Here is a 25113-nt window from a genome sequence, read left to right on the forward strand (position 1 = left end):
ATCAGCTGTGTTACACAAATGTGTGAAACAAACTCAGGAAAACGTGTCACTTTCTTAATTTATTAAATAAAAGCTGTTTAAAAAAAAGCACGTTATCAAAATTAATTTCAAACATCTACATCATGTCTACAAAAATACACTAGGAGAAAATGACCTACATTTTTCATTTTCTCTTTGTAAAGTAATCAGGTACAACTTCTTACTTTTGACAGCAATCATACAAATCAGTGTTCCTGACATTACATGTAACAGTGTGAAAGTTACTCCAACTTTTTTAAATGTTTCAGCATCTCCTACTAAAAATTAGGCGGCTGTAGTGAATTTAGATTTTTCTTTTTTACTACAAACAGGTAAATATAGCACCACAAAACTACTTCAATAAATATTGGTTTTAAAAAGCTTTTAAGTTTGTTACACAATTTGAGGATATAATATCTTAGTATAGTTAGTATATAATCAAAATCAATATGAAAACAGTGATCAAGATTCAAATGAGTCCCGCTGAACTCATCTACGTTTGTCCGTGAATGTCCAACTCAAGTTTCTCACAGAGAAATGGGTCTAATTTAACTAAAGGAAACGTTTGTGTGCTGTTAGAGCAACAAGCAAGATAAGTACAAACAGGTCAGAATGGCAGTTTAACAACCCACTGTGACTAGAGAGATTATGTGTTAAATACTGGACGTGTAGCTGTGAATACAACTTTGTGAAAGTCATGGTTCGTTACAATCATTAAAACTTAAATAGTAATAAATCACAAAGATATTCTGCACACAACAAGGTGCATGAGCATGGGATTTAAACGTTACAAACATTGACAGTGAGATGTTGCATGATTTGTACACTTACTACAAATTAAAGGAAAATCTATGAAAAGCTTTAGGATGATTATAATGGTACAGTGTGGGTGAATCTGTCTCGATCTGTTAGTGTTTGGAGTATGTTTTAGGGCTGACGCTCAGCTACTACTACAGCAAATTTTAGCTCATTATCTGTAAAACTGACTTTGTTATGGATTTTTTCTGCTGGCTAAGATCGATTAGCTGGTGGCAGCCATCTTGAATACTGTGCTGATACCAAAAGGTAGTCAAATATTGATACATCCAATGGTTACTTTGAGAGTTTCATTAAAATCTGTCCAGTGGTTCATGAGATATTTTGCCAACTGACATTTTATGATGCCAAACAAAAATGTCTCCTAAAAATGCAAAATAAGGTGAATTATTTGCTCCTAAAGAAGCTTCTTACTAGTTCTCATCATTTAAAATCTTTAAAAGGTGTACCCTCTACAAAGGGATGGAAAACTACAGATTGTGTGTCTCTAAGCCAAGCTCCCAGGAATTAACCCTTCTCAATAGTTTAATTAAATATTTCCGTGGCAGTCCTTGGATACTTATTGCTATTATAATAGCCAGCAAAGAGGACATCCACTTTACTGAGAGGGCTGAATAGAAGTTTAAAACAAAAGTGCATATTGTCACTTTTTATGTTGTCCACGGGCGAAATGACATGCAAAATTGTATTTATCTATGCACATATGACCGCATATGTTGCACTGGAATGGATGTTCGAAACCATGGCAGCCCATGTGAATAGTATAGAGTATATTATCAGAAAAGTGAATGTCACAATGCTGACATTGCTGTAGGAGCTGTTGGTCGGGGACAGTCGGGGCTGGGGTGGGCGTGCTCGCCTGGCTGTTGCTAACACTCCCAGTGAAAGTGTTTGTGTTGTTCTCCAAACTAAAGGCAGGAACGGGACTGCAGCTTTCGTGAGCTGAAGTGGGAGATTCATTTTTCGGTGGCGATGTCTGAACTCCGTTTGAACACACTGCAACCTGTTCGCTGGAGACGTGCTGTATCAGGATCGGTTTCTCGTCTTTTACAGACTCTCTGTCAGGTGATGCAGGAGGCTCAGAGTCAGTGTGAAGGTTGGTCAACTGGCCAGCAAGTGCAGACAACTGGTCCAGTGAGTTTCTAAAACCGTTAGCACTCCGACTGAGGCTTTCATTCTCATCCACCTTGGGAGGATTTTTATACTCGCTGCCATTTAAATGGTGAATCTTGTTAGATAAGTCATTCAGATATTCAGACCTTGGCGTCACCATGGAGGGAGGGTTAAAGTTGATCAGGAGCCGCCGACCATAGCCCAGCGAGCCTGTCCTCTTCTGCAAAGCACTTAACATTCTCTTGTTGGAGAAAGGAGGACGCACCACCCTCGTGGGAAGAAGCTTGTGGCGACGGCGGCGGTGGTGGGACAGGTTGCTGCGGTCGCTGCATCGGAAGGCGCAGAGGTCACATTTGTATGGCTTCTCTCCTGTGTGCGAGCGCATGTGGGCTTCCAAGTGGCGCTCGTATGCAGAAGCAAACGGGCAAAGCTGGCAGCGATGAGGCTTTTCACCTAGGTGAGTAAATATTTGTAGTTATAGTATTTATAATACCAAAGCTCTATCATGCAAAAGAGAAACCATATGTGAACACCATCTTCTGTGGGCCAAAGTGCATTTAAAACTGGACTGAGGCAAAATAGAAAACTGTTCTGTGGTCAGACGAATCAAAAATTTTAATTCTTTTTGGAAACTATGGATGCCACATCCTCCACACTAAAGAAGAGAGGACCATCCAGCCTGCTATTGGTGCACAAGTCAAAAGTCTGCCTCTCTGATCGTACCTATGGCAAGAGCACCTTACACATCTGGAAAGGCACCATAAATGCAGAAAGGCATATACAGGTTTTAGAACAACATGAGCTGCTGAACATCTAGAATCCTACAGACGATAAGAATTGGACAACTGATCCTCAGTTTCTAGATGTTTACAGACAGTTGTTAAAAGAAAAAGGGGATGCTTTGCAGTTGAAAATATGGTCCTGTCCCAACTTTTTTTTAAATATATGTCACTGCCACAAGTCAAAATTAGCATATTTTAAAAAAAAGGTACAGTTTTCTAGTTTGATATGTTGGTAACAGTTGATATGTTTACCATGTTCTATTGTGAATAAAATATGGGTTTATGAGGTTTGCAATTTATTGCATTCATCCATTTCTTCTCCTTTTCGGGTTGCAGGGAGCCAGTGTCCATCTCCAGTAGTCACTGTGTGAGAGGTGGGGGGACACCCTGGACAGGTCGCAAGTCCATCACAGGGACACATAAAGACAAACTAGAGAAACAACCATTCACACTCTCACTCACACCTAGGGACAATTTTAGAGTTTCCAATTAACCTAACATGCATGTTTTTAGTCTGTGTGAGGAAACTGGAGTACCTGGAGTAAACCCAGGTGCACACAGGGAGAACATGCAAATCTTGGGAAGTGATCCTGCAACCTTCTTGCTGGGAGATGACAGCTCTAATCATTGCCCCTCTGTGCCACCCTTTTGTTGCATTCAGTTTTTAGTTAAATTTTACACAAAGTCACAACGTTTTTTTAAATTTGGGGTTGTAATATATGTGCACTGCATATGTGGCTGTGAGTGCTTTCTAGGCAAAAATGTCCCTGCTGTTGTGGGAAATTTGAAATGTAACTGATGTAGAGAGTAAATTCATTGTATGAGCCACAGATATAATACCTGTATGAATGCGGATGTGCTCTATTAAACGGGCCATGCCTTTATTGGCATAGCTACAGTAGCTGCATTTATATTTTCCATCGCAGGTCCTCTCCAGGCCGTCCATCATCTGCACATCTGACCCATCCTCCACAGGCAGGCTCACCTCCACAGATGGGGGATCCAGACCATTCTGCTCACATCTTGGGACAACTAGAAACAAGCACGCACAATAATTACATAATCACCTTTATCAGAGATTGTTTTTTTTTTTTTGTTTGTTTGTTTGTTTTTTTTTTGTTTTTTTCTGTTGTGTACTGCAGTCCTTGTTGTTCTCACCAGCTTGAAACTGCTCCGTCGGCTCCTTTTCTCCACAAACGGAGCCTGAGATCATGTTGACATGCTGGGTTTGCTGTGTCAGGTATTCCTGAAATTCCCTCACGAAATCCACAGGCTCGCTCTTTATCTCTTCCATTTTATTTACTCCCTATTAAACACGAAAGCATCCGAATATGATGCCGATATGTGTCACGGCTGGCAACCTGCTATAGCTAGCTCTTTTAAAGCTTTCACGGTACGCTAGTAGTATTAGCAATAGTATTAGCGTTTCTTATATACGACATGTCTACTAAAGTTTTTCTTTAAAAGTCGTGTTTATCACTTAGGTTCGTGTTTTACCTCCCAGCTTCCAAACAGCATTAATGACAAGCAAAATGTATAAATAAGGCTCATTTTTTTCTTACTATATACAACCGTTACCCTGTGAACGCAGTCTGCTTCCGTCTTCACCCAAACGCAACTGTTGCCTTTGCATACCGTCGGAAAAAACAACCAATAGGTTATAAACGATAAGTCAAAATTATATTTCATATTTTTTTTACTTTTTTCAAATTTTAAAGTATCTTTGTTAATATTGTTTAATAATTTGTTTATTTCACTCGATTAGCTTATGTCCCAATTGCTATATTTACAACAAGAAGATGTCTCTTTTGTATATCTTACAGTTTCCAAGTCCCCGTGAAGGCAGCATAGCCCTCTGATGGTCGGTCGCACAGACATGTACGTATGTCTATGGTCGGTCGCATAAACATAAACAATGGCTGCGCCGTTGGTCAGGATTGTATCAAAGGTGAAACTGTTTATCATAGTCTTTGGTGCAGTCACGTACCGTGCTTCTCTGTACCTTTTTCATTTACATATTATGTAGAATTTAGAACAAATATGTCTACTTAACGTAGCTCTTGTCAATGTGATGTTATGCTAACGTTTGCTAGCACAAACTTACTAACTTCTTCCATCATAAGCGAACTCGCTAATAATAATAGATGACAACTGCCTCTCTCCAGGTAGTTATCTGTCCAGAATCCGTAACATTTCCACTCTTTTTGGTTTTCAGTCCCTTAAGCAGCTCTCTCGACCATCATGGAGGACTTGCCAGTCTGGAGTCAGGAGCAGGACCATTTCTGTCCCAGCTACGGATTCACTCCAGCCCGGAGGAGTTTCCTCCTTTCCTCCCCTTCAAACCTATTCAGAGGAGGAGAGCATGATGAGGGAAGCAGGTGAGCAGGAAAGCTGATGCCGTGCTGCTTGCAGACAGAACTTCCTGTCACACTGAGCTAATGTTTCTGGTTATTGACAGTGAAGAAATATGCACAGGAGCGAATCGCCCCCCATGTGTCGAAGATGGATGAAAATTCTGCCATGGATGAAGAAGTCATCAAATCCCTCTTTGAGCAGGGAGTATGTAATAACTTTAAATCTCAGGGAACACATTTTATTTAAATAAACTAGTGTCTTTATTTTATCAGCGCGTTAATGTTTCCATTCCTTTTTTAAGCTCATGGGAATTGAAATCGACCCAGAGTATAGTGGCACCGGCTCCTCATTTTTCTCCTCCATCCTGGTTATTGAAGAGCTGGCCAAGGTGGATCCCTCTGTGGCTGTGCTCGTCGACATCCAAAACACACTCATCAACGTACTGTTTGCTAAGCTTGGGACCCCAGCTCAGAAAGAGAAGTACCTGAACCGGCTGTCAACTGACATGGTGAGCAGATTGGCATTTTAACAGCGAACAAACCTGTATAAACAAATACACAAGCCAACAGTTGTAACCCTGAAAAAAATTCCAAATAAAACAAAAAAAAAAGATTGCATATTATTAAAAAAATATGTAATAAAGCAGAACATATAATGTTCGGTGAACATTGTGCTTATTTTGAGTTAATCGTGTGAATGATCATTCAGCATTCACTCTGTTTTATTTCTTTTCTTCACACTTTTTTCTATCTAACTACTTCTACTACTACTTTAAACATTCATGTGTGAATGTTTGGCTTGTTCAGGAAATATGACTTGCTTTTTGTAACTGCATACATTTAGAAATTACTTAACTTTATTTACAAATATGTTCCCCACAGAAATACATTAACACCTTCTCAATTCCTTCAAAAACCTACTCTTTGAAATGTGCTTCAGCGTACAACTTTTACATTTTAGCCAGCCTTTTTTGCCATTTTAGCTACTCTTTTGTTACTTTAAATTTTAGCTAGCCTTTTGCTCCTTTTAAGAAATTTTGATTTGTCCAGTTTGAATGAAGTTTTATGCCAGCAAAGACACAGTCTGTCTTACGGTTCAAAATTAAGCACATATTTTTTTTAAAATACAACAGACAATATTTTACCTTTGCACACGTTTTTTATGGAATACAAGGTTTTGGTTATTTACAAATCATTGGGTTTTTTGTTTGTTATTTTACACAGAGTCCCACCATTTTTTTAGATGTTTCTTACTGCTTATGTAGATGAAGTCAGCATCAGTCATGTATTAAAAGCTGTTTGTTTTCTTTGTTGCACTTAATTTCCCTTAACACCTTCTTACTTGTGGCTTCTTGTGACAGTGTGGAAGTTTCTGCCTCTCTGAAGCGGAATCGGGGAGTGATGCTTTTTCTCTGAAGACGCGCGCTGAAAAGCACAAGGACTTTTACGTAATCAACGGATCGAAGATGTGGATCAGCAACGCAGAGCATGCAGGGGTTTTCCTGGTCATGGCCAACGTAGATCCTTCTGCTGTGAGTGACACAGGTTTATCATTTGCAGTATTTATTTTTCAGCTCACCAATTCTAAAACCTTAAAGATGTTCTCTTCTCTTTTGTTTGGCAGGGGTACAGAGGCATTACCTGCTTCATCGTCGACCGGGACACCGAGGGACTTGAGATTTGCAAGAAAGAGAACAAGCTTGGACTGCGTGCATCCTCCACCTGCCCCCTCAACTTCGACAACGTCAAAGTGAAACCAAACACTACGGGCTGCACTATGCTGATATCAGCCATATTGTGATTTTATTTCTTTTACTAATGTTCTACTTTCTGCAGGTACCAGAGAAGAACATTTTGGGAGAAGTCGGTCATGGATACAAATATGCCATCGGTATGCTGAACGAGGGCAGGATTGGAATTGCAGCACAGGTATGCAGTGACACATTTTTGTTTAAATAAATTCATCATGATGTGTAAGATAACTTTGTCTCACTGTGTTGCAGATGCTTGGACTGGCAGAGGGTTGCTTTGACCACACTGTTCCTTATACCAGACAGAGAATGCAGTTCGGAAAACGTATCTTTGACTTTCAGGTTCTGATCCTCAAAAAAAGCTCTCTTCATCTGCTTAAGACTTAAGTAATTATATGTGTTTAATTTCTGAGATTAGAGCATCGTTTAATGACTTGCTTTGGCCTTGTTTTTGTTCCAGGGCTTGCAGCATCAAATAGCCCACGTGGCGACACAGATTGAAGCAGCGCGACTGCTGACGTACAATGCTGCGCGCCTGAAGGAAGCTGGCAGACCTTTCATTAAGGAGGCCTGCATGGCTAAATACTTCTCAGCTGAGGTGGGTTATTTGATTCAGTAACAAGAATATGTTTCTGCATTTTTATAGTTTACAACCACTATTTTTAAATTTTATACATCCACATTTAATTTCTTCTTTCACGTCTTTTCATAATTATCGCCTGCCAACAAAAAGTGTAGGTGGAAGATAATGTTTTTGCCCGCATGTGTGTATGTCAATCCAGTTCAAAATGACTTTAAAAAACACAAAAATGGCTAAAAGTCAGTCAATTGTACAGATATTTTGCTCAAATATGGTGTGAGAGTCATTCCCAACATGTCCAACAAATGCCCCTTATTGTTTGACATTTTTTATTAAAACTTTATTAGTTGTTGGATTTAACCGTGTTTGTCTGTTAGCAAAATATCTCACAAACCTCTCGATGGATTTTAATGAAACTCTCAGGAAGTAATCACTGGATGTACATCTACAACTGATTAACTTTTGGAGTCAGTCTGAATCAATATGGCCACCATAACCAACAGTAGCCATTAAAATGGCTGTAATTCAATTAGTTTTACAGATATTGAGCTAAAGTTTGATACAGTAGTAGCTGAGAGTCCTTTACAAGTCATACTCTGGGTGGGACATCTCATGATATTGCATGAGATTGCACATAACAGTATTTTCAAGGCTTGACCAAAATGGCTACAACTGCATTATCTCTCAACAGAAGATGATCTTATATGCATTCCTTCAAAAGATGTTTGTCCTTTAATTAATTCCATCTGTTGGCCTGTGTTGCAGGGTTTCTTCTGTTGTTTCCTAGTAATTGCTGCTTCAGAATTATTCTTTCTTTACCAGGAATATTTAGTAAAACCATATACACCATCAGTTTTAGTAAAGTATCTTTAAGTGCTTAATTATTCTTGTTTCATCAGGTTGCAACCCTGACCACATCCAAATGTATCGAATGGATGGGAGGAGTAGGCTTTACTAAAGATTACCCCATAGAGAAATACTACAGAGACTGTAAAATCGGTAAGCTTTCTCCACAAGCTTCGGCATGTGTTTGTTTGTTTACAATGGGATGAGATGTCATTTATGGAGCTGCGGGAGAATCTGCGCTCATTTCAAAACACAGTTGCTGCTGGAAGTTCAGGTGTAGCTGTTTGTGATTGGACCACAGTGGGGTGGGACTGCAGCGGCTGTAATCAGACTCTGTAGGAATTTCCCTTTGTGGCCACCCAGAGGGTCAATATGGCAGCACACAGACAGCCGAGGAAGCTGCCATGACAAAATATCACTTTTGCTTTCATCACATGATAAACTCTGTTTGTGTTTGTCAAACCTTTAGACTCAGAATGACAGTGCTTTGTTTTGTCATGTAGAAAGTTACTTTAATGTTGTTGTTTTTCTCCCCTTGTGCAGGAACCATTTATGAGGGCACTACAAATATCCAACTCTCCACTATGGCCAAGTTAATCGATAAGGAGTACGACGTCTGAAATAATCCAACCATGAGCGGATAGATCTCACTTTGTGGTTACGCTTGACGTTTTTTTCCTTTTCTTTTTCTCTTACTTCTTTAGGCTTTTTATTGTACCATCGAGTTTTATGCTCTTGTAAAGTAGTTCTCATCACAAATGTTATTGATATTGAGATTTTATATCTCTGATATTAAAGCTAAAGTTGCCCTGAGGTGATTTTTTGTGCTCAATTGGCTGTTACACACCTGTTCAAAAGTCTGTGAAAATTGTCTTTTTTGCCTCATGTCACCCATATTAGATGTGCGCTTTTATATATCTGGTAATGATCAGTTGTGTAGGATTCACTGATTCTTATGTTGCAGTATGGAAAATAATGTGTTAAGGATTTCGACTGGCTATAGTCTTCGAATGATTAGGTGCCTTCAAAAGATTTGCGGTAAATGAGAAATGTATGACAGTTAATTGTCACCCACTTTTCTTCTCCTTGGAGTACACTGTACTCTGACTGATTTCACATCAGAACAGATATTTCTCTGTAAACAATAATCTGTCCATATTAAATGTAAAATGTTTGATCTTCTTTGGTATCATTGCAGGTTAATACCAAGCTATCCCACTAGATAGCAGCACTTACCTTAGTGACTGCAGCGCCTCAATGAAAAGGCAGTCAATTATCATGTCTTAACAGCCTGTCACCTCTAATGATATTTGATATTAATTTAAATATGCTGAAAAAAGCTCTCCTTGCATAATTCACTCATTGATAATTTTGTAGTTGAGGCTAATTAAATTTCCACAGCCTTAGTCGAGCTGTGTAAAATATGAGCTAAGTCTAGGTATACAGACCTAGACTGGGACACGACCACTTGTTAAAAAAAAAAAAAAAGTTTTTTGCCCTGATGCCTGCTTGACAAAAATACAAATTAAACATTTACGATACCCTGCAATATTTACAGAGAAATAGGAAGAAATAAAATGCAAAGGAGATTTGCAGTCTTGATTTTAAATATGGATCGACTCAGATTTCCTCAAATAGAGAACTATCCATGTTGATATATTTTTATTACACTGGGCTAACTTTACATTGCAAGACATAAACAAAGGAAATCTGACAAATATGTGGAATAACCATGTGTTTATTGGTCACAGCACTACATATACTACAAAAAGTCCTAAGTGTTTAACCTTCTGATGTCAGTCAGAATTGCTCTTGTGGTAATAAGACTTCACTTGTCACTAGAAATACAGACAGAAGTTAATTGCCTACCAGTGCTTTCTGCTTTTAAATCAAGAGACTGAGGTAATTTAAAAACACCCTGTAAAAAGAAACCACTCTCTATTATACTTTGACATCCTTGCGCAATTAAAAGCATTTTCAAGTAAGGTTTAATCCCAGATTTTAGCCCTCTGCTCTGACTAGTTATTTCTAAGATAATATTGGTGCTTTATGGCCCTATTAGACAATCAACTTCCAGGTTACTTCCAAAATCACTCAACAGAATCGATAAGTCACCCAGGCCTGCTTTTTCCTCTTTGTTTTCCCCTCCTGATCCACTTCCAGTTATCTGCTTAATTAACATAATCAACTGAAAACACACAGCTGCTTTTCCCCACTTTGCCTTCCCAAATGCAGCTCAGCTAACCTCTTTCTCCGCCCCCATCTTTAACACGGCTATGAGACCTCTAATTATGCAAGGATTCAAGTAGCTTTTCACAAAAACACAGTGTTGTCCTTTAGCTTTGGAGAGCGCTCAATGAGCTGAAAGGACGTGGCTGTGTGCTTGTAGGTTGAGCAAATTCAATTTGTTTGATTAGTTCTCTGCTTCTGTTTCAGGTTGGGTTTAAATGATTATTGTAAAGTGCATCTTATTTATTTTCATGTTTTACCCCATATACATACCAATAAGTCTCAGAAAAAGGCCGGACATATCTATCTTATTGGCTTAGTGATATAAGATAAAATTATAAAGCTCATTTCTTCCATTTGAATGGAGTCTCCAATAGAAAAAGAAAGATGAAAATGAATTTAACCTCTCTCTTAGTTTTATTCTATCTGATTTATCATCTGATTTAATCAAACTTGATGTCTCATTACACACCCATATATAATCTGCTTCATCTAGCAGTTATATTTGACAGAAACAAGACTGATTTCATCCCCCATGAGATCACCTGTTGGTTCTGTGGTTTTTGTTCAATCTGATCTGAAGGAGCTTTTTAACATGATGGGAAACATTCAATTTGTGCTCTGCCCAAAGCACTTCCTGGCTAATAAAGTTAGACTAAAGTCAATGAGGTTCGGTGCAGGTAAACATATTCCTGTCTTACTGAATGCAGGTGGAACAGATAAATCACAGGCCGCATCCGAGCAGATCCAATTAAAATTTACTGGATCGATCCGTGGCTCTATTTCTATTTCTTGATCTTAAAATGAAACGTTTTGCTTCTATAGTGGTTTATATTCGTGCGTAAAATGTGTGCGTAATTTGCATAATACTTAGATCCGCGTCTGTGTAATATTCTCCGAACTATTTCTTCAATTTAATGACAGGTGACGGTGGCCTGTGCACGCCCCTCCCCCTCCACACCTCCCGAGAAGGAAAAAGAAAAACGGGCATTTTCCTCTTTAATCTAATTGGATGATAATTGGGTGCGTTGCCGCGGAGCCCGGAGCCAAAACGCTTGCGCGGCCTTGTTCTTCTTTTGGAGACTGTTCTCGTCACGACCCCTCACAGTTTTCCTCTCCAATCCCATTTGCTATTGTACCTGCCCAATAGCAGAGACCGAGCGCGCTTTAACTCGGATAGCATTTCTGTTTCACCATTACAATCCTGCGCAAGTTCGACGCACGGATCTCTGCGCTTTTACGCACAATTTTCTCCAGAGGGGACCTTTTTGTATTTCCCTCTCCTTTCATTACTTGTTTTTTTATCAAACCCTCCACGTCTTGTTTTTAAGGTGTTTTTGCCTCCTAAGTTGTTTTTTGGATGATCATTTGAATCGGACAGTAAACGGTGATGGCAGAATCTGAAGAGACTCGCCAACCCGCGAAGGACTCCCCCTTCTCCATAAAGAATCTGCTGAATATTGAAGACAAACCCACGAAGCCAAAGATCACACTCGGCTCGTCCAAAGGAGTTTTCGAAGGCAGCTTCTTTTCTCGGCTCAGTGACTTGTCTCTGCCCCGGTTTGAGCTGCCCGCGCAGAGGATCGGACTGTCCGCGCAGTATCTGGAGAGAGCGTCCGCCTGGTGGTACCCATACGCGCTGGGGACGCATTTTAGGACTGCAGGTAAATTCTTTCACCATGTGATAAATTCATTTTTGTTTGTGCGTTTGTTTGTTTTTAATTTCTGTTGTCTTTACTGTGGATATTCTGGTGCCATGAATACTGTTCGTTTTTAATAAATTGTGGCTTTAAAATAACATTTTGCGAACGGGGAAACGCATATTTATTGGTTTAAATATAAATAAATAGAGGAATGATTTAAAATATAACATTAGACTATTTTATTTTTCTACAGGCTCTGAGAAGGTCAACCCGAGAGAAGAGTCCCTGGCACCAGACAGGCGCTCCCCGGATCTCCAAAAAAGTGACCAAGATGCCAAAGAGGAGAGCGCCGACGATGACATCGCCTTGGATGAGAGCGACGCGGAGGAGTCAAAGAAGGAAACGGACCCGGATGAGGACTGGAGGAGAAAAGCGGACGACCTGGACCCGGACAAGAAACCCTGCCGGAAGAAGAAGACGCGCACGGTGTTCTCCAGGAGCCAGGTCTTCCAGCTGGAGTCCACCTTCGACATCAAGCGCTACCTGAGCAGCTCGGAGCGCGCCGGCCTGGCCGCGTCCCTGCACCTGACCGAGACGCAGGTGAAGATCTGGTTCCAGAACCGGAGGAATAAGTGGAAGCGGCAGCTGGCCGCCGAGCTGGAGGCGGCCAACATGAGCCACGCGGCGGCGCAGAGGATTGTGCGGGTTCCCATACTTTACCACGAGAGCGGGGCCTCGGAAACGAGCGGGGGGCCCGGAACAAACTCACCGAGCAGCGGCTCACTGCTGGCGTTCCCTCACCACATGTACTATTCCCATTCAGCCCCCCTGCTGAGGCCAGTTTAACAAGGATTGTGACATAATCTGTACATATGTTTTTAAATGAGCGCAATTCAAAAAGTAAAATTAAATTTTGTATATTTTGTAGATTCAAGGAACAATATTTTAGGTATTATTATTATTATTATTATTATTATTATTGTTATTATTATTATTATTATTATTATTATTATTATTATTATTGCTGGTGAGTCTTAAAAACGTGCATATATTTTAATGTGTTCAATTCTAAGAAAAAAAGCTTGTTTCGAACAGGGTTGGCTGTCTGTTTGTATTTTACAGAGATTTGTGTCAGTGTTTGTACCTGAAAATGTGGAATTTTAATATTTTTGGTATTTTCAAATATCGTGCAATATTGTTACATTATGTTAACGGCCTTTTTTAAATTGCCTAAAAGAGGGGGGGAAAAATGTTTGTAATAGTGAGGACAATCATGTGGGGGAAAAAACAAAAAAAAAGCATCTACGAGATAGTTAACAGGTGATTCTTTTAAATGCGCAGGAGTTTCAAAGCCATGAAAGAGACAAAACGAACCTGTTTTTGCGTCTGCGTTTCATTCTTCTTATTATTCTTCTTATTATTATGTACAGCTATTATATGATTTTACTTTCATTCCAAAATAAATGTTGCCTATATTGTGAAGTATCCCTGATAAAATAAATCGTTTATTTAAGTTATCTTTTGGTTTGTTGATGCTTGCAACTCTGAAATAATAGCGCCACAATCATTCTGAAAATGAAACAGGGAGAAGAATAGCCTACTTTAGGAACAACATTAATATATATATTTTTTTTTTCAACAAAAATTTGAAAAAGAAAAACAATCATCATTATTTTGATTATTTGTTGTCATCTCTTATGCATCTTAATGAAAGACTATGGTTATAGCCTTAGCTGACCACAATGGAACCAGTTTTATTATGTCGTTTGATATGTTTTGTTATAAATATTTTTATATATTTTTATTTGGCTGCTTATGTGCATCATTTGTAGTCTTTCTGCATTTCATGCAAGCCACAAGTAGGTCAGGAAAACTAATCACCAGTATAATGTCACACAATCTAAAGTTAAAATGAGAATTAAAAAGTCACACAATTTGCAGCAGGTCATGTTAAACCTACTACTGGGAGAAAAAACGAATACAGGGCTAGCTTCCTAATCACCTTGTCTGAGAAACGTAAAATTCACTTCAAGCTCCTATTACACTGTAGATAATGTCTCTTACTGCTCCACATTACAATGATTTCATTAAACTATCGTTTCATCTATCTTGAATGAAACGCAGGCGGAAGAAGAGAAAAAAAAAGTCAGAGACAAAACAGACCTATGTCACGTGATCTGTATACAGACAACGGAAATATACGCAGAGGTAAAAATCAACCAATGAAATCGCAGGCGCGAATTCGAACTTTCATTCCAACCAATCAGAGTCTTCTGGAGCGTCGGCAGCGCTTTACCGTGCGTAGAGGCTAACGTAGCTTCAAGCAACCACCTTGGGTTCTCGCACTTTTCACGCTTTATGTTTTCTGTTTTATCGCATACCGAGGAATATTTGGCGTTGTGAAGCTATCGCAGAAATTTACGTTCGTACGACATCGAACAAAGGAGGTAAGTAAAGTGTAGTGGCTAATACAAGACTTGTAGCCGGTCCATCATGCTAAGTGTTAGCAAACAGTGGTGTGGTAGCTGAACTGGGCTTGGTATAACTTCTGGATATAACGGAACAAGTAATGTACTCTCTCTTATTTTACATTCATTTAAGTGAAGCAAAGACTCTACATGCAAACCAGTGAATATTTGGACACTTTCAGCAGTGTTCCTTCTAGTCAAATCTGTATGTGAGCTTTAGCTTCTTTTACATTATCCCTAACTGTTATTACATTGGGTTGGGTGTCACATGTGATCTTAATCTAAGAGGATACTATCTCTTACATTATTGTGGTTGGAAAAACTTACACAAGTCCAGTTTTATGATTTTGTTAATTCATTCATTTCAAGTCTAAAAAGCTCCTTTTGCTTATATTGTTTAGATGCAAGATCTGTAAACTGCCTTTTTTTGGATTATTTATTAGTCTTTCCATTTTCTGTAACTAATCCCAAATTTGCATTAATGCATGTATTTGTCTTTATAAGTACTGCAGCTCTTTGATCTTGTCACTAAGCATTTAGGTAAGTATCAAGATATTGTAAATGAAAATAACAAAACACATTTGTTATTATGTAGATATGTTAGTAATCTTGTGCTGGGTTAAAATAATCTAACCTAATGGTTGTAGATTATCTCAGTGATTATACAAAATATTTGCAGTCAGACTTAGTAAATGAGATTGGGTTGATTTTTGCAATAACAAGCTTTAGCTAGGTCTGAATTCATGTTTCCTCTTCTACAGATGACGGGCTCAAACGAATACAAGCTTAACCAGGGACCAGAGGATGGCATCTCCGCTGTCAAGTTCAGCCCCACCACTTCCCAGTTCCTCCTGGTTTCCTCTTGGGACTGCACCGTTCGTCTTTATGACGTCGGGGGAAACACCATGCGGATGAAGTACCAGCACACAGCTCCAGTTCTTGACTGTGCTTTTTATGTAGGTCGCAAATGTTTCCTTAGGTACCCAATTGCTGTGTCATAATATAAGTTGTATGTACATAAAAAATGTCACATTTTACTTGCAGGACCCAACACATTCCTGGAGCGGAGGTTTAGACGCACAGTTAAAGACTCATGATTTGAATACGGACCAAGGTACGTCTCAAACCTACTCAGATAAAACTTTTACAGGGTGACAGTAAAGTCTGCACTAAGTATTTGTATGTATGAATTGAAATTGTTGAGTTTTTAAATGTCTTTGAACAGATACAATAGTTGGAACACATGATGCCCCCATTCGTTGTGTGGAGTATTGCCCAGAAGTTAATGTCATAGTAACAGGCAGCTGGGACAGATCTGTTCGACTGTGGGACCCACGAACTCCCTGCAACGCTGGCACCTTTACACAGCCTGACAAGGTACCAGAATAAAATATACGTTAATCCTTAACCATTTTCTATATTAAAATGAAGATATAATGAAAGCAGGGATGAGAATGTTAAGCAAAAACATTCTTCAAATTCGTCATCAGTTATTTAATTGTTCCTTGGATTTTTGACGTATGCTAATCCTGCTATCCGGCAATCGTTATTCCATCATTTTCATCAATCTAGTGGATTAACTTGGGCAGGGGGGGTGCATATACTATGGCAGCAAAGCTCAGCTTACCCATGACCATAGTTTCCACTTTATAATCCTTTCGAAATAAACTATGATGACAGAAAAATGCTGGGATAAGGAGGGGATTGTTTTCGGGTGGGGGTGTGTTGAAAGAAGCAACACCCTGATTGGAAAAGCACCGTTACTAAACAGCTTGGTGTGTCACTATCAGGTGCTGGCATTTATTAAAAACCTTTTAACTTGGCCATTTTGACAAGACTTTAAATATTTGAAAATCACTGCCCATCCCTAAATGTAAGTAATCAAGACAAATTGTACTGGAATATCTTGTAATATATTAAAAAAATACTGGACTATATGTACAAAACTTTTGCCTTTATGACTTGTCCATTTAATAGTTTTCTAAAAGAAATATGTTTTAAAGAGATAATTTTCTTTGATCATCCAAAACAAATTTATTAGGTCTTTATTTCCAAACAAATGATAACATAAATGTTATTTTAAATTTGCATTACTACCTCCAGTACACAACAGGGTCATTTAAGATGCTGTAATTTTATGGTCAACATTTTTGTTGTTCATTTTACCCATTTTTATTCAAAAATGTTGAGTATTGCTAAGTCTAGAACTTCTTGAATTTTTGTTAAAGGTGTATACGCTCTCAGTGGCTGGAGATAGACTGATTGTTGGCACAGCAGGAAGACGAGTTCTGGTGTGGGATTTGAGAAACATGGGCTACGTTCAGCAAAGAAGAGAGTCCAGTCTAAAGTATCAGACTCGCTGCATTCGAGCCTTTCCCAACAAACAGGTATGTTTGTATTGAAAAAGGAGAAAAACAAAAGTTGCAGGCTACATTAAAGCAGACAGATCTAATTCTTAATGCAGGAAAGTTTGATATTAACCTCAACCTCGTATTTGGCTTCAGGGGTATGTCTTGAGTTCAATCGAGGGACGTGTAGCTGTGGAGTACCTGGACCCTAGCCAGGAGGTTCAGAAAAAGAAATATGCCTTCAAGTGCCACCGGCTGAAAGAGGATGGAATTGAGCATGTCTACCCTGTCAATGCCATTTCATTTCATGGCGTTCACAACACCTTTGCCACAGGTACAGTTGGCTACCCTAGTAGAAAAGCAGACTTGTTTTTTTTTTTGTTTTTGAATGAAGTGCTTTTTTCAAACTCAGAATGTCCTGTGACCTTTCTCACTGAGCTGTCGGGATTTCTTTTGAAACTCGGTTAATAAGGATCTTTATCGCAGCAGCAACACAGCTTAAAGCTTTTGAGCTTGACCTTGAGCCTCTCTCCTTTTGCCAGGTGGCTCGGATGGCTTTGTGAATATCTGGGATCCATTTAACAAAAAGCGTCTGTGTCAGTTCCACCGGTACCCGACCAGCATTGCCTCGCTGGCTTTCAGTAACGACGGCACAATGCTGGCTATCGCCGCCTCCTACATGCATGAGAAAGGAGACATCAGCCACCCAGAGGATGCCGTCTTCATTCGCCAAGTCACAGATGCTGAGACAAAGCCCAAGTAAGTTTTCCTAATCTTGGTTTAGTGCCTCCCAGAGTCTGTTAGTCGTTCTATTTATAACGAGAGCATCCAGCCGCAGCACATGCTGATCTCTATCGCTCTACTTTCACTTTTCAATATCCGACAGCTTAAAGATGGACAGATGAATTTAAAATTCACGCCTTCCTTTCTTTTGTACCTAAGGCTGTTGTAAATATACACTCTGATCAAACTGTAGTATACCCTTAAGTCAAATCTTTTTTTTTTTTTTGGCTTGTGCACAAGACCCATGTGATGTAAACTTATGCTCCAAGAAGTAGAGGTTCTTTTAATCCCAGCCCCAAAGTTTTGTGCCTGCACTTAGATCAGTTTGACATTTATGAAAAACCCACTAGATCGAGCAGAAGAGTAGCATGCTCTCTTTTTAGGAGAAACTGCTGGAGGGGGAAATATTTGTTGGAGGTTGAAAAGTGTCTTTTTTTTTCTGGTTTAAATCAAGGAAATGTGTTGCTTAGTAATTCAGATGAGGACATTTACTTTGCATATGTTTAGTTTACCATCTTAAATTTTAAAGCACTAAAACTATCCAACTTAATGGGCTGCACCTCTGGGTCCTAATGTGTGTGAGGAAAAAACGACTGTAAAAAAAAAAAAATCTTTATGTCTGTCTTTTTAAAATAAGTTTGATTTAGAAAGAAATTACCCTGTAACTGTTTTCACAGAATAAAACTTCATTCATGTATCAATTTGTTGATGCTTTTAAAGTTGACTGAATATCTTGTGTTTTTGATTTACAGGTCAACCTGAAGGGGTAGTGGATTGGATCTCAGAGCATGTTACACCACCATGTCAGGATTATCAGCTGGCATGAAGTGTACCATTAGTGTACAGTTTCCTGTCTGTTTTTCCTATTCTTGTACGCCAATTTTTACTGATGTTTGTTAGCATTTTCTTTTTCGGTTCATGTTAATTATTTAATTGTTTCATGTACTGCCTTTCGCCTTATGTCTCTGAGTCATTTTTAAACATTACACAATTGCTATCCTCAGAGCATTGTTTTGATACTGATAAATTGCTTAAGTTGACACTTTCTTGGTGATAATAAAAAATGTTCTCTCAAACACTGAATAGACCCATGAAGTCAGCTCATTCTCCATCATTTGTCACTTGCACTTTTCAAAAAAGAAAACCACGAGAAATGTTAGGAATGTGTCAACGCAGAAGTGGTTGATCTCTTGATGATGTGTTGAGAGAAAGTGATGAGCCAGCGGTGTTGCTGAGGGCTCCACTTAACCCCCAGACAGTGACCTGTGCTGATAGACATCAAGAAGTCTGAGGTCTGAACCGAATCCTGCTTGGGTAAACTGGCAGAAAACCACTAAACTAATACATTTACATTAAAGCACAAAGCATGTTGAGGATCATTTTAACTTCTAAATTCATTCAGATGTCTTTTCCTCATTATGGAATACATTAGGGAGTTTTAAGAAGGCTGATGCATTTTACAGGAACTCGATCAGATTTTGCTGTTTTGCGAGCTGCCACACTGATGTCATTGCCAAACTTTTCACTGTAGCCTGGTATTTAACACTATATGAATGGGAGCATTGAACACAGCAGTCCTGCAAGTCTAATGTACTTTTTTCCCTCTAGATTCAGATTTTCAATGGTGACTAATGTCGTTTCCTAAAGGCCTTAGGCCAAGGCAACACAAGAGATATAGATCAAATATAGCTCCTTTTTTTATATATAATGGCTCTGCTTCTGTGGTATCCTGGAAATGATTAGTCCTATCTTGGTGAAATAATTGAACTAATTCCCATAACTGTCAGTAAGTCCGCCTTTAACATTGGATTCTGACCGCAGCTTAATATGAAATGGCATTTATTTTCGAACATGATTGCAGACAGGCGATGGTCGGGCCTTTGTTGTTGGGGTTGGAGTGAATTATGTTGTTTTCTGTCATCTTCGGCTTCTCCTAAATTGTGAAGTTGAGTTCTTTTGACTGCGTTTTAAACCTGTTAGTAGCTTTCCAGCCTATTCTGTAGCTGTCTTGTAGATAAAGGTAATTTAGCTATTAGTATTTTCTATTCAGTTTGAAAATGGCTATGGCTGTAGTCCACCTTTTATTCGGTACATTTAGGTTTAAAGGATTAAAATAAAATGAATGCAGCAGATAATTATGTTGCATTAAGTATCAGCATCTCCCTAGAAGCCTGTTTCTAAGGAGCTCTCATCTGGATGTTTGCTGTAGCAGCAAACATCCAGATGACCACATCAGCGGTCGTGTGGCCGGGCTCTGATTTCCAAACACCGACGTGTTGCAGACAGTTTGGCTCTACATGAAACCGTTACATGCCAATTAAAAAGGGCGATTGTGCTGCAGCCGTCTGTCAGGTGCATTTAACCCAACCACAAAGGGCTCTTATGTTCACTCAAGAGGGCACAGATGACCTTCAACCGGACACCTTATCTCTCCAGACTGGTTTCTGATATTATATACATGTACTTGTCCTTCACGGGCTGAGGAAATCTATGGGAAATCACATGATGCGTCAGAAAAATATGGACAGCATTTTGTATTGCGGTTTGTCTTTTATTACTGCTAATTAGATAGCTGACATGATGCTCCTTCACGATCTCATGAAAGATAAATGCAACTATTTTGTTATTTCTAATTAAAAGTAAAGAGATCCTAACCACAAAGAACGGACTGAAAGTTTGTGGTAGACTTTACTCTTGGCTGATTGTATGATTGATTCACTTTAAGCTGTTTAAGGCATAGTTCCACTTTAAAACTGGTTTATAGAAAGGTAACATGTATTCTTTTGGTGCACTTTGAAGCTTTTTTACAGCTTTTCCATGACAGCAGGAAATGCACGAGTATTTATGAACAAGTATCATTGATGACTTGATCCACATGGGACTTTCTACTGCTGTTATTGGTGGTTTGTTGTCAAGTTTAACTAAAGAATAACTTTTTTTGTCATTTATGATTGCCCACCTCCAAAAAGCGAAAGAGGATAATAATGTTTGTGTGTGTGTGTGTGTGTGTGTGTGTGTGTGTGTGTGCTCATGCAAAATCTCTCGAGCCACTTGACGAATTTTGATCAACTTTACAGAAAGTAATAATTGGAAATACATCTAAAACTGATTACCTTTTAGAGTCAACCCTGTTCAAGATGGCTGTCACAGCCAACTGACCTTAAAAAACAGAAAAATTCCTATAATTCAAATGATTTCACTCATGATGACATAAAATAGGGTGTTGTAGTAGCTGAGACTGATCCCCAACACATATTCTGAGTGCAAACAGAATGTGCAAGATCTTTGTTTAACATTTTGGTATTAACATTAACTGTCTTTCTGTTAGCAAAGTATCTTATGAACCACTGGATGGATTTTAATGAAAATCATTTTACTTACCTCTACAACTGATTAACTTTTGAAGCCAGTCCTATTCAAGTTGACTGACATAGCCAACTGATCTTACAAGCACAAACATGGCTATAACCAAGTCCATTTTCAGATACTGGGCTAAAATTGGAAGTGGTAGTAGCTGAGAGTCATTCACAACACATCCTCTGAGCGTGACATCTTGTGATATCACACGAGATTGTGCCTAACATTGTTTGATCATTAAATGATCTCAACTGGCACCCAAAACACGAGAGAGTTGTTCACCTGGCTTCCAAACTTCCTAAAGGCTAACTTGACAACATCTGATAACATCTTTTTACATTTGTTTTTGTAAAATAGAACAGCTTTAACTCTAAAAGAAAAAAATAAAACTTCTCTTTAGATTTTATAGCCACAAATTTGGGACAAAATAAAGATCTTGGTGGTTTCTCCTTCCTTTCAAGTTATGTTTTTTTTTTTTCCAGTGTAGGAAAATGAGAAACCTGACCCTTTGACTTGGACATGACTGTGGTCTGCCACAGCCCCTCTCACTCCAAGCTGCCCCTGCCCCAGGGAGGCTTTTAAAGAGCTTTGTTGGGCAAGGCAACATCTCCTCAAGAGCATTGTAGTTACATTAGAGCCTAATTAGACGATGAAGCTGAAGGCCATGTAACCCACTGCTAGGTGTCACGCTAACAGCCATCCATCTCTGTCCAGGGGCCCGTTGGGCAGGCAGCGCCGGCTTGACTAGTGACGGCTGCGCTCACCCAGCAGCTGGACTGTAGTAAATCAAACATTTCTGAGCATGACCAGAAGGTTGCAGGTTTAGACGTTTGTGCTTCTAATTTAGCTCCAAGGTGTCGTGAAGGAAATGAATCAGCTGATAAATGAGATGTGTGGAATGGCTGGTTTACTGTATACCGCATTCTGTCATTTATTTTGTCTGAAAATATGCAGGCTATCCTGAAACAGCATCACAGGTTTTAACTGTAACAGAGAAATTGTTAGACTACAGGATTAGATGACATTTTGCTCAGGCATTTTCGGTTCTCAGAGGATAAAAGCTGCTGACTGATGATGCCTCGACTTTGACTCTAAAAAGCACTCTACAGTTCACCTCTGTGGTAAAACTGAAATATCTTGAAGTAATCATTCAGATATTTTAAAGTGGGGTTCTCTGGAAAAGGTTATAAACATTTAATATCTAACTTGTTGATGATAGCTCTGTACAGCCTCAGTTTAGAGAACAAGTTTAATTCTGATCAGACTGACAAGCTAACGGGGCCAAAACCCTTCTCAAAGATTTCATAGGAGAGCTATTTTATAAACCTTTACATCACCATCAGTTTTGCACTATATGGTTATTTATATAGAATTCTGTGGTTATTTGGAATCACTTTTAACAATTTTCAAAAATTTTAACTTTGTTTAAAATAAAATTCCCCTTAGAAAAACGTTCAGATCTGAAATCTGCTTCAGCATACTTGCCCTATTTTTGTCTTCTTATGCTAGTTTTAGCTTTTTGAAACTGTTTCACTAACTTTAACGTCTAGCCATCGTTTACAATTTAGGTACGTTTAGTTTCCAGCTACAATTTTGCTAATTTTAGCTCATAAGCTTTAATTACTGTTTTTGCTACCTTCAGCTTTTAGCTACAGTTTTTGCCAATTTTAGCTTTTAGCTATTGTTTTACTAGTTTTTGTTGTGTTCTGCTTGTGTTAATTTTGAACAGTTTCAGTTTCTTTAACAAATTTCAGTGAAGTTGTTCAACAATCTGCATTCACACAGCATTTTGGCAGAAAATGCAATTTCTCTAGTCTAATTGAAAACACTGAACTTGTTGCATTTTACTGTCAGCTCTGGAGTGATAGGCAGAACTGAATTTGTTTAAATTGTCGAAATGGACAAGGCAGACACATCCCATGGGGGACTTTTAAAAACACTTTTTGTTCTCCCCATTTGGACCAAAACTCAGGCCTCTTTCTGTTTCTATGAACATCCCTGTGTTGTTTAATGGGTTCATGGCCACAGGGCAAAGGTTACAGTTTGTCCTTCCTGCAATTAGCATTCACGGTTAGCTTAGCAGAACTAATGCATCGCATCTTTGAGGCTCAGGTTTCCTCCGCGCCTCTGAGTGGCTGCGGGCAAGATTTAACTGACTGCTTGGTTTCTTTTCAGCCTGGTTTTAGAGATGTTACAGAATCCCTTAGAAGAATACAGTTTCAACTCATGCTATTACCAGCCTTTTAAATTTAGGTGTGACATCGCTACTTGTTGTAAAAGGAAAATGGGAAGATTTTGTTTTCCATTTGCTGACAACTTCTCAATTTATGTAACTGCAAAACGTATAAATGTCTCAAAGGATGTCAGAAAGCTACATGCGTTTGCTTCTCGTGTTCAGTGTGTCTTGCGCATTTGCATCATGACATCTTGCAAGCTTTGCCCTGTGAAAATTTACACAATTAGGCCAAAACTTTGTGATATCATGGTATTAAGCTCACAGGAACATTTACACAAAAGCTATTGTGGTAACAGTTGCGAGCAACAAGGATCTTATGTGTCTTAAAGTGACGTCAGTTCTGAAACAAACTGCTTGGAGCGGCTTCCTGCTGTTACCTCTCTTAGTATAAATTATTATAACTTCTGTAACTGAGTATGGGAAATATGGCTGCAGTGTGAACTCAAAGAGCAAATTTAATGTCTCTCTTTATGAACGTGACAACTCATTGTTTACAGTTTAACTTGTGGCTATGCAGGAAAAAAAATCCATGTTATTGAATTTAAAACACATTTGTCATTTCCTAAGTGCATTCTGTCTGAGTAATCAGTGTTTGCGCTGCATTATAGAGACAAATCAATGGCATAAAAAGGAGGTGTTTTCATAAATAGCTTTTGATTATTGGACATTATAATGTTTCTGAATTTGGGCTGCTTTGTCCCACTGACTCAGATTAGGTGAAGCAATGTGATCAATTCACTCATCTGAAAATGTTTCTGTGTGCGCCGCAGCACGGCATTAAGAAGTCTGGTTCTAATTCATCATCACGGCTACATACATTATATGATTATTGATGGCTCTTGCCTCGGGCAAGTCTATTTGTTTTTCAGTTTTGTGACAGGCGGCAGAATGCTGGGAGGAGGCTTATTCTGCAGCCCTGCCAGCAGCCTCACACGCAGCACTCTCTTTCTCTGATTCATATATTGATCATCATTTCTACCAATAATCTGGCCTCTGACACATTTCACAACATTATGTGGAACAGGTCAGAGGACACTGTTAATAAAACAGCATGATGGATGTTGTTATTCGTAACATTAACCTTGGGTTTACAGGCTTGTAACTGCAGTCCTGCAGAGCTGGATGTCAGAAAAAAAATGCTGGCTAAGAGTAGCAAAACACTAGCATGAAGCTTAAAGGTAGCAAAAGGCCAGCTAGTAGCTAAAAGTAAGAAAAAGACTAGCTAAATGCTAAATGACGCAAAACAGTAGCTAATAGCAGCAAAATATGAACTAAAACTGAAAAGTAGCAAAAGACTAAATATAAAAATCCAAAGGCTCGTTAGAAGCTAAAAGTAGCAAAAGACTAGCAAAAAACAAAAGTAACTACAATCTTAGGAAAAGCTTACAGTATCAAAAGTTGATCTTAAAGCTAAAAGTAGCAGAACAGTATCAAAAATCTAAAAGTAGCAAAATGCTATTGAAAAGCTAAAGGTAGACAAAAAAGAGCACGTATGCTGAAGCCGATTTCAAAGAGAAATAAGGTTTTTGAAGGAATTAAAGAGATCTCAGTGTTTTTCTAAAGGGAAAATATTTGTGAATAAAGTAAGATATTTTTCAAAATAATAAAATTTATAAAACCCAAAAGTCCTATCACCCATCCTCTGAATGAGCTGAATGTTTTGATATATGAATGGCTAAACTAGAACAAAGTATGCTGCGCCTGAATTTTATCTCGGTGTTTTAAGACATAGCAATTTCCTCATTTAGATTTTTGCACAAGCTGTAAAAAGGGGAGAAAAAAAAACATG

At 38.8% G+C, this 25113-nt stretch overlaps 4 protein-coding genes across 5 annotated transcripts; 3 read left to right on the forward strand and 1 right to left on the reverse strand.

Annotated features, from left to right (window-relative positions):
* Positions 1-46: 46 nt before the first annotated feature.
* On the reverse strand, positions 47-4559 carry LOC108249245 (zinc finger protein Pegasus). 2 transcript variants are annotated; one of them, XM_017438514.3, is made up of 4 exons: positions 4308-4559; positions 3888-4035; positions 3570-3761; positions 47-2400 (listed from the first exon to the last, which is right to left on the reverse strand). In XM_017438514.3, the coding sequence occupies exons 1-4, from the start codon at positions 4416-4418 to the stop codon at positions 1478-1480; spliced, it is 1374 nt and encodes a 457-aa protein (XP_017294003.2). In that variant the 5' UTR covers positions 4419-4559; the 3' UTR covers positions 47-1477. The 2 variants fall into 2 exon arrangements, with proteins under 2 accessions (XP_017294003.2, XP_024865809.1); XM_025010041.2 differs by having other exon boundaries at positions 1478-2400; positions 4292-4356.
* A 15-nt stretch (positions 4560-4574) lies between these two features.
* On the forward strand, positions 4575-9437 carry acadsb (acyl-CoA dehydrogenase short/branched chain). Its single transcript, XM_017434821.3, has 11 exons — positions 4575-4677; positions 4945-5107; positions 5188-5288; positions 5386-5592; positions 6445-6615; positions 6708-6833; positions 6920-7012; positions 7087-7176; positions 7295-7432; positions 8314-8413; positions 8804-9437. The coding sequence occupies exons 1-11, from the start codon at positions 4645-4647 to the stop codon at positions 8878-8880; spliced, it is 1299 nt and encodes a 432-aa protein (XP_017290310.1). The 5' UTR covers positions 4575-4644; the 3' UTR covers positions 8881-9437.
* A 2089-nt stretch (positions 9438-11526) lies between these two features.
* LOC108247574 (homeobox protein HMX3-B) lies at positions 11527-13639 on the forward strand. The gene is made up of 2 exons (XM_017435824.3): positions 11527-12153; positions 12386-13639. The coding sequence occupies exons 1-2, from the start codon at positions 11880-11882 to the stop codon at positions 12976-12978; spliced, it is 867 nt and encodes a 288-aa protein (XP_017291313.1). The 5' UTR covers positions 11527-11879; the 3' UTR covers positions 12979-13639.
* A 758-nt stretch (positions 13640-14397) lies between these two features.
* bub3 (BUB3 mitotic checkpoint protein) lies at positions 14398-18814 on the forward strand. Its single transcript, XM_017434846.3, has 8 exons — positions 14398-14579; positions 15362-15556; positions 15645-15714; positions 15826-15977; positions 16829-16987; positions 17105-17282; positions 17491-17707; positions 18484-18814. Exons 2-8 carry the CDS (start codon positions 15362-15364, stop codon positions 18491-18493), a joined length of 981 nt encoding a protein of 326 aa, XP_017290335.1. The 5' UTR covers positions 14398-14579; the 3' UTR covers positions 18494-18814.
* The last annotated feature ends 6299 nt before the right edge of the window (positions 18815-25113 follow it).

The sequence above is a fragment of the Kryptolebias marmoratus genome, linkage group LG17 (genome assembly GCF_001649575.2).
Source record: "Kryptolebias marmoratus isolate JLee-2015 linkage group LG17, ASM164957v2, whole genome shotgun sequence".
Lineage (NCBI taxonomy): Eukaryota > Metazoa > Chordata > Actinopteri > Cyprinodontiformes > Rivulidae > Kryptolebias > Kryptolebias marmoratus.